We start from the raw sequence: 9,435 nt of genomic DNA, 5'->3' as shown, positions 1-9,435 counted from the left end.
TTTTTTTTTACAGTGAACACATGTGCTTAGATTCTGTATTCATCTGGGCCCTTCTGCCAGTCCTGAACCAGTGCCAGAGGCAGTGTTGCCTTGGTGTGCGTCTTGCCAAAAGATGATGAGAAGAAGTAGTGACAAAGCCTCCCTGGAAGCTGCCTAGTGGCCTTGTGAAGTTGCTCTGGCCTCCCTCTGCTCTCAGTCCCCTTGAACTTGAGTCCCTCTGTTCCCAGCCTAGACTCACCTGCTAGGAAGCAGGGCACATTGGCAGTGGTGTTGATGAATTTGCAGGGGCTCCTCTTCATGTTGTCAAAGGGCGGGTAGGCCAGCCCATGGTCCCAGGCCTCCTGGTTGACAGCCATGAGGCCCAGGGGGCTGCTGAGGTTGCGGAGGCGGCTAGCGAGGCTGGGCTCGGGACTATACACCAAACTGGCATCCAGGAAGGAGTTCAGAGCGTTGATCTGCTCTCGGGCCAGGGACTGGTAAGGTGGAGTAGGGCAGACAAACCCAGCTCGGAAAAAAGGCATGCATTTCCCTTGAGTCTCCGCCTTGGGGTCATTGGGTGGGATCTGCAGAGAGATTGGGGGTGGGTGACTGGGCAGAGGTGGTACAGCTGGGCCCTGGCAACCTCTCTCCTGGTTGGGTCTGAATAAAGCTGGCAAAGATGCACATGGTGCCCTCCTGAGACTCTGGGACCAGACATTGACTCCAAACACCTCCTGCTGATGCTACACATCTGGGCCCACAATACCCCGAAGTTCGTTATATCCCACTGTGTAAAGGGGTTGAGGGGAATCATTCAATCTTTCAGAGATAGGACTCCAAATTTTTGGTGGGGAGAGAGTCCTGAGACCCCTGGACAGGGAAGCCAGGCAAGAGGTAGGAAAGGAAGGGTTTGTAAATAATTACTGCCAACAACAGCTACCATGTATTTATTTTGGCCCTGCCATGTGCCAGGCATTATGCATACTTGATCTCCTTTGGTTCTCATAAAACCCTGTAAGGTGGCCAACTCTGTCCCATTTTACAGGTAAGAAAACTGAGGCTTAGAAAGGTTAAGTAACTTGCCCAAGAACTAATCAACTGGAAGGGGGTGTTATGTGAACTTCAAATCCTCACTTCACAGCTTATGTCCTTTATACCACAGCACATAGCCTTGATTTGTTGTTTGAGTGAATAAATCACTCTCTAACCATAAAATTCACAAATAAGAAGAACAGGTGCACTGCTGAAAGTGCCTTTCCTTTCCTGCTGGAAATTCCCACAATTTCTGATTCATCTCTGAAGTTCCAGCTCTCTCTGGGGGTAGCCCTCCCGGACCCCAGGACGACTTACAGCAGCATTCCACAAACTGGGTATAAAATTACTCTCCTGGGGATCCTAGTAAAGTGTAGATCCTGTCTCCCAGTGTCTGGGATGCGGCTTGAGATTTTATATTTCTCATAAGTCCCCGTGTGATACCAATGCTGCTGGCCAGGGACATAGACAACCCTCCCCAGAGCTTCCCAACTTTGCCATTAGTGGTTACTTATCCATTGCCCACACAGGCCCTCTGTCCCTGAGAGAAGGAACAGTGTGTTTATTCACCATGGAATCCCCAGCACATAGTGCACTGCCTGGCACGGAGATGATGATCAATGTCTACTTACTGAATCAATGGATGAATAGTGAATGAATGGACATGTGAGGTTTGGGAAGCCGTCACATCAACATTCAAGATCTAGCAAGGAACCCTGGCTGATGGGCCGGGAATGTCTGCCCCAGCAGGGAGGCAAGGGGCTTGTCAGGGACAAGCTGCAGAGCCTACCATGATGGGGAAGCAGTTGCCTCCCTGGAGACAGTACTTGTCACACTGCACTTTGGAGTACTCGCTGCTCCCCATCTCAGTGTCGGGGGCAAAGTCCAGGTCGTGGTCCACAATTTGACCCCACTGCATGAAGAGCAGGGACCTGTTTTGGTCCAGAACACCGTCCTCCTTCAGGTAGCCTGCAATCTGGTTGGATACCTCACGGGCCTACGGAAGGAGAGAGAAAAGGAGGGAGGTTGGAGGAAAAAGTCCTTTGGGGATTCAGATTGCAATTTATTGAGTACCTGGGATGTAACAGGTACATTTAATCCCATGACAAGCTTGTGAGGTGGGTGGCATGACTCCCGTTTTGTAGATGACGAGACTGAATCCTAGAGAGGTGAGGTCAATTCTCCAAGGTCAGCTACAAAGGGGCAGGGATGGGAGTAAACGCAGGTCTGTATGACTTGATGGCTTTCAAGGCCGGTGCCCTTTCCACTGTGGAGAGGGGAAAAGAAAGACAGGCTGCCTTTGAAGTGCCGTGAAGGTGCCAGGTGTCTGGGAGGAGGAGAGGGGCTCAGGGGAGGGGCTGCCAACTCAGATGAGGCCAACAGATAGGCCCTCCCGGCAAACGACAGCTGATGCGCTCCAGGGGCTGGGGCAGGGTAAGCTCGAACAGGATGGGGCAGGGAGGCCATCTGCCTGGGAGACCCCAGGGTATCTGGCCTGTGGGCAGCTGGGACATGACCGCCACGTGGCTGGCCTTCCGGCTCCGCGCTCTGCTGCCCTCTCGTGGCATTTTGGGGAACATCTCCAGGCAGCAAGTCCAAATGTCCATCTCACTCCTGATGTGGCTCCACGGCACATTCCTGTTTCTTCTTCCTTTGTGTGTGTAGTGCGGTAGTGCATCCCCTCCCCGCTGACTCCCATCCTTCACCCTCCTGCTCCGGGCTCGCCCTCACCAGCGGGATCGGGAAGCAATTCCGCTTCTTCCCCGGCGTCCACCCGAAGGGCAGGGAGAGCCCGTCCTCGTACTCAGCCGGCAACCAGCGCGCCAGCGCCCTGTTGGCGGCGCCCAGCGAGGGGTTTCTCCTGAAACCGAGTAGGACCCGCCCTCAGCCTCGGCTAGTCCACTCCCGGGTTTGCTTCTCTGCAAACCCCAGGGGGATCCCATGAGGAAGGACTGGGAGCCTCTGCCAGAGGGAAAGGGGGAGCGGAGGAGGGACCTCTCAAATGTGGGGTTTCTAAACTACCCCACCACCAACACCACCACCGCCACCAAGGCGCGGGGCTCCTTTGCCCTGGGGAAATGTGCTGCTTCCAGTGGGATCCAGTGGTCTCTTTAAAAGATGGGGGAGTTACAGAAGGGTTCTAACAGTACAGATTCCAGTGGAATGCCAAGTTTAGGAGGGTAAGGCAGTGAGAGTTCTGCCTGGAATGCCCAAGTTGCAAAGCCTCTGGCTGAGCTGGGTTGGATAGGTGGGCAGGGCAGGTGGGCTGCACAGGTGGGCAGGGTAAGGCAGGTAGACTGGGCAGGTCAGGTGGACTGGGCTGGGTGGTGGGCTGGACATGGTGGTTGGAAGGGAAAGGCCTGCCCCCCCCCTCCCCCCAGCAACCCAAGCCCACTCACCTATTATTACATTCTCCTGTAATGGTGCGGTAAGGACTGTCGTTGTCACATGTCACCCCAGGCACTGGGACCTCGCAGCCCACCTCCCAAGAAAGTGCAGTCAAGTCCAGACTGGGGTCTGAAACAGAAGGGGCTGAGTTCTTTCTACATTCTGAGGCACTGGGGGAGGCAGAAAACTGAAACCAGGGGTGACTTTACATTTTTTGGAATACATTCTATGTTCTAAATAAGCATTCCTGAGGTGGTTTCACATTTAACGGTGACAACTCATTAGGGTGAGAATTTTAATTACCATTTTACAGAGAAGAAACTGAGACCATAGTGCTCAAGAGACTTGCCCAAGGCCACATACACAGATAGTAACTGTGAAAGTCCCCATAATTGTTAATAAATCTTTGTCTATCAGGTAATTTGAATTAATAGATCTTTCTTTTAGAATAAGAATACCCCTGAGAGGTTAAGCACATATTAACATGAGTTAATCTGATAAGACTGCTTTTCTTCTAAAGCTTCATTGACATCCAAGCAAACAGGAACCTAGATAGGAAGGATTTTGGGGAGGGACAGGTAATTTTTTTCTTTAAGATTTTATTGGGGAATTGGGGAAGAACCCATCAGCTCCAAGTCAAGTTGCCCTTCAATCTTAGTTATAGAGGGCGCAGCTCAGCTCCAAGTCCAGTTGCCACTTTCAATCTAGTTATGGGTGGGTGCAGCCCACCATCCCATGCAGGAGTTGAACTGGCAACCTTGTTGTTAGAAGCACGTGCTCTCACCAGCTGAGCCACCCAGCTGCCTGGCGGCAGCTCAGCGGCAGCTCAGCTCGGGCGCAGCTCACTGGCCCATGTGGGAATCGAACCGGTGACCCTATTGCTCAGAGCTTGTGCTCTAACCAACTGTGCCACCCGGCTGGCCCCGGACAGATAATTTTTAAGTGAGGAGCACAGTGGCCTTGGGAGGAGTAACATAGTGGAAAGGGGCGGGGGTTTAGGCAGCATAAGCTTCCATGTAGGCACAGAATGGAGAGAGTTGCTGACCACGTGATGCAGCCTGTGATCCATCCTGGTGCCTGCAGTGAAAGATAGTCAAGGGAACCTGGTCCTATGGGGCTTCCTCGGGAGGATCATCTGCCAAAGTCGTCAGGGACCGGGGTTCATCGATCCCCAGCACCTTTGAGTCTCTGAGTCCAAAGTGCTCCCTATTTTTCTACCTTGTCACAGTTTCTTTCTTTTGGAACTTTGGAATTTGCCCAAGTCCTAGGCCAGATATCTTCCCCCACTGGTGTTTTCCCAGGGATAACTTGCAACCTCTTGTTCCGGTCAGGACCAAACCACTTCCTCCATGACACTGTAAGCTCTGATATTTGGTAGGAGGTAGGGGTGGAGGGGTTGGAGGAGGTTCTGATCAATCATCAGCTCATTGTTTCAGCTCCATGTTACCCGGAACAAGATGGAAATCTCATCTCTTGTGATATAATCCCAGTAAATTCCCCAGATACCAGTGGCTTAAATATCCTCTTCACAGGCGGAAGTGGTGACACTGTGGTTTGGAACAGAGAGCCCATTAGTACTTCCTCAGGATAGAGGCCTTATAGATGGTATTATACCAAAAGCATGAATGTCCCCTCATGTGTAGTTGGCAACACGACCTTGCTGGGCTTGAGTTCCTTTCTCTGAAACAAAGAACATTGGCCTAGCTGTCCTCTCAGCATCTCCTTGGAAGGTCTGTAATTCTAAGAAGGGAGAGACAGGGGTGCTTTTCCGAGGAGATGGCTCCTCATAGGGAACAAAGGTTTCAGTGCCTTCTGCTCTGTCCTGCAAGGAGATGACCCCTTCCTGCTATCAGAGGGCTAGTGGATTTTCTGTACCTGTGACGTTAGTCAAGGTCGCTTTCTGCCTCAGTCTCTTTAAGGACTCCTCCCACACCTGGCCGTTGCGGATGGCGGTGCGAGCCCGGCCCTTGGCATGCTTGAGGTACTCTGAGAGCTGTCGGGTGGTGGGCGCCTTAGAGCTCATGGCGGTCTTCATCCTACAATGAAGAGCAAAGGGAGAGTCATGACCTGGCCCCTCAGGTGTGAGGTGGTGTGTGTATAGTGGGGAGCTGTGTTTGGGGGTGGGGGGGACAGCATGCAGGAGACAAGCACTTCTTGTGCTCTCAGGATCTTTTCTCAGTTCTCTTCTGATGCCTCTGGAAAATCTCTTCTGGGAGGAGGAAGCTGCCGTGTGTCTTTAAGCTTTGTTAAGCCTGGTTCTGAGGGAAGGCCAGCAGCTGGATGTGAGTGCTGCCTGAATGAGAATCAGAGAGTTGCAGTGGTGCTGGTGGTGTCAGAATTGATTGGGGGACCTTAAAAAACACCCAGGTCCCAGGACATACTGATTCAGACTGAGGAACTCCTGACATGTAGCTGGCACCTCCTAGAGCCTTGTGGACCGAGAATTCTAGAAATAGCATGCACATGGGTCTTCAGTTCTGCCCATGAAAACATCCTTAATTGTCTCTGGCCCTAGCGTTAGTGCGGAGTCTGTTTAGATGTGGGCTGTAGTATCCAGCCTCTAGTTGACCATTTCTGGGGTCAGATGTTCAGTCTTTTTATAAGTTCCCATGTATAAAGTAAGAAGCCAAAAACACTTTTATTAAGTTTGTGACAACACAGAGATGACACGAGGCACGGTGGTGTCAGAAAAGTCCCTCCGTGTCCCCTTCCCTGTGCCTCAGTTTCCTCATGTGTGAGATGAGTGAGTTCTCTGAGATGATCTCTATGGCTCTAAGACTCTGAAACTTTGGAAATGGCTCAAATTCTCACAAAAGCCAATCCTGCTCTTGGAGTACAATTCACTGGTTCTAACACCTGGCCTGTCATAATAGATCTGTTATTTACTCTATTTTAAATGTGAGGGAGCATGGTGTCTCAGTCTGAGGGTCTACATGGGCGAGTGGGGCAGGCATAAGGACTGTGATGACTGGGCACTAATCCCCATCCTACCTATTTCCAGCCTGCTCCAACCTCGATAAAAAGGAATCCAAGAAAATAAGCCAGAATGCCTTTTTGCTACTATTGCAAGTCATCATGGCCCAGTGGCCCAGACGGCTGTACTGCCCAATATGGTAACTTCTAGCCACATGTGGCTATTTAAGTGGAAATTCATTACAATTAAATAAAATTAAGACTTCAGTGATACTAAGCCACCTTTCAAGTGCCCAGTAGCCACATGTAGTTAGTGGCTCCTGTATTGGACAGCACAGGCATAGAACATTTTACCCTCGCAGAAAGTTCTGTTGGCCAGCACTGGCCTAGACTTTGGGCCTAGAGACAAAGTCTGAAGCCTGGTTCTACCAGGATCTGTTTACTGATATGACCTCCAAATGACCTCAATGAACCTGGAATCAGAGCATTAGTGACATCAGGGCCTGCATGTGGCCTTTGGAACATACAGGTTGGGTTTGGTTCCTGACTGCCATTTTCTAATTGTGTGTCTGTGGGCAAGTTACTCAATCTTTCTGTCCCCAGTTTCCTTATCTGAAAAATGAGGACAATGAGTATAACTTAGGCTGACCTATGCTATTTGCTCATTTTGACCTTGACTATATTTCATATAGTTTGATTTAGTACTTCCCAGGATTTTGAGGAGGAAGGAAATATAAGCACCTAGAGCTGTGTCTGGCACAGAATAAACACTTATGTGTATTAGTATCAATGCCATCATTGTCATCAGCCAGGCCTCAAAGGGTGCCTGACCCCATGAACAAAGAACAGTTTGCTGGGCTTGCTGGAGCTCCATCTGAAAGGTCCCTAGCAACATTCTATGTGCTTCCTCCTTCCTCCGTCTGCTCTGCGTGTTCTCCGGCCTGCACACTGACCCACCAGGGAGTTATTCCTGCTTTGCTTCGGGGCTGGGCTCTGTGGGAGCAGGCAGGGCTTTGGAGGAGCTTTTTCTCCATCTCCACAGCGTCTACTCTCATCCTAGCCACCATCCCCTTCCATCTGCAGGGCCACAACAGCCTCCTAACTGGGCTCCTGACTCCGTTCCTGTCCCTTTCCCATCCATTCTCCACACGGCTGCTGGAGTGAGCTCTTTAGAATGAAATTCAGATCACACTATCCTCTGATTAAAGCACTTCATTGGCTTACTGGGATGTGGATTAATCCATCTGTTTACTGCATGCCTGCTCATTATGTGGTACAAGCATTGCCTCTATCTAGTTCCGAAACATCTTCATCGCCCTCAGAGGGGACGCCATACCCATTCAGCAGTCACTCCCAATTCCTCCCCAACCCCCTGCCAGTCCCTGGCAACCACGAATCTGCTTTTTTACTCTGTGGTCCTTGGGGTCCACCCCTCTGTCCTCACCTGTGTGTCTCCTCCTTGCCTACTACCTCCACCAGCGTCAGCCTTTGTCCTGTTTCCTAAGTACCCTGGGCTCTTTCCTGCCCCATGACCTTTGCCTTTGCTGGTCTCAGTCCCTGGAATGCCATCCCTCTGTCTCTGTACAGGGCTGGCTTCTTCTCATCCTCCGTCAGCCTTCCCTGACCCCTGTACCTGGAGTAGCAAACCATTGCTCTGTTTATCCTTTCATTGTCCTTATCACTGATCCTGAGCTACCAGCTTGTTTGATTGTGTGCTTGTATAACAAACTTGTTTCAATGTAATTCATTCTGTACCCACGAGGTCCCCAAGTTCAAGAACTAACCAATGGAGACAAGTTCCAAAGCAGGGCTGGTCGTCCTGTGCATGACTTGCAAAGGAGGTGATGAACACCAATTTTGTTTCTTTTATTCTATCCCCAGCTTGGGGCTATAAAAGGACTGAAGTTAAGGCGAGAGAGAGAATTTTCATTTGGAGATAGTTGCCGAAATACCATGGGTTTCCCTCCCACCACCTTCCTCTTTGCTTTAATTCTATTAACAAAGGCCTTAAGAGGAGGGCTCCACTGTGTGTCCTGGAGCTGTGGCTGGTGGTTGATACCCACCCAAAGGGTCGAAAGCAGCGGTTCTCAACCTTCCACAGGGGTCGCCTAAGACCATCGAAAAACACATATTTTCGATGGTCTTAGGAACCGAGACACCGCTCCTCTATCCGTGTCCAGGCCCACATGCAGATACGCCCACATCCGAGTACCCGGTGACCCCTGTGAAAGGGCCGTTCGACCCCCAAAGGGGTCGCGACCCACAGGTTGAGGACCACTGGTCTAAAGGAAAGAAGTGGTGGCTAGCGCTGTGCACAGGACAGCACTGGGCCCCTAATCTGCACATCCTCCAGAAGCAGCGCAAAGCTATCAATTGTCTGGAGCCTGCTTAAAGGGGCCTGGCTCAAGAGGGCGTGGGGAAACGCAAGAGAGCAAGCCGGAAGCTTCCAGGCTGAAGGTTAGAGCTGTAAGCTGCTAGACGGAAACTCTGGGTCAGGCCGTTGGCAGTAGAATCTCTGAGAGATCCGAAAAGGGCCCAAGGAGGGGAAGAGCTTCTGCCCTACGTGAGGCTCTAAGTTGTCCAGGAGACTTAGACCTTGCCATCCCTTCACTCTCCTGCCTCCCCCAGCTTAACCCCTAAGGAGTCAGAAATCTTCCTGGGAAAAGAGGACAAGCAGACCCGTCTCTCACAAAAGCCGAAAGATGCTCTGAGCTGAGGGAAGTGAGAAGCTCGGAGCTTTGTCTTACGAGACATTTGAGTTCCTGAGAGGACACCGTTCTTGGGACTAGAAGGGACCAGAGCACATCTTATCATCTGAAAGTCAGCAAAGAAGTTCTGACACTGCTTGAGAGTTCACTCAAGGGCCCAGGAGGAATGAAACCTCAGGTCTAGTGTAAAGGGTCAGTGAGAGGCAAGAATAAGGTTGTTTTCTGCTCAACATAATGGTTGCTCTTGTTTGTCTGCTTCTCTAGCTGGAGTTCCTGAGGGCAGGGAGCCATCCGCATTACTTAGTTCAGGAATCTCAGCCCCTGCACGTGGTTGGAGAGTGGCTGACCCTGCTGGTGCCTTGCAGAATCCCTGAGTACCCTTGGATCCTTTTATAGGGTGGGTATGCTCCCCATC

At 51.1% G+C, this 9,435-nt stretch overlaps 1 protein-coding gene across 1 annotated transcript in view; it reads right to left on the bottom strand.

Annotated features, from left to right (window-relative positions):
* Nucleotides 1-9,435, bottom strand: part of LPO (lactoperoxidase) — a 34,503-nt gene that overhangs the window by 10,784 nt on the left and 14,284 nt on the right. Inside the window, exons 3-7 of the mRNA XM_019636603.1 lie at nt 5,275-5,435; nt 3,411-3,528; nt 2,743-2,872; nt 1,802-2,008; nt 239-563 (exon numbers count right to left, since the gene is read on the bottom strand). Of these exons, the coding sequence (XP_019492148.1) occupies nt 239-563; nt 1,802-2,008; nt 2,743-2,872; nt 3,411-3,528; nt 5,275-5,435 (941 nt within the window). The remainder of the gene's footprint in view (nt 1-238; nt 564-1,801; nt 2,009-2,742; nt 2,873-3,410; nt 3,529-5,274; nt 5,436-9,435) is intronic.

This window comes from Hipposideros armiger, unplaced genomic scaffold, assembly GCF_001890085.2.
Source record: "Hipposideros armiger isolate ML-2016 unplaced genomic scaffold, ASM189008v1 scaffold_29, whole genome shotgun sequence".
In the NCBI taxonomy this organism is placed as follows: Eukaryota; Metazoa; Chordata; class Mammalia; order Chiroptera; family Hipposideridae; genus Hipposideros; species Hipposideros armiger.
Note: the sequence above shows the minus strand (reverse complement) of the source record. Positions and strands in the feature narration are given on the sequence as shown.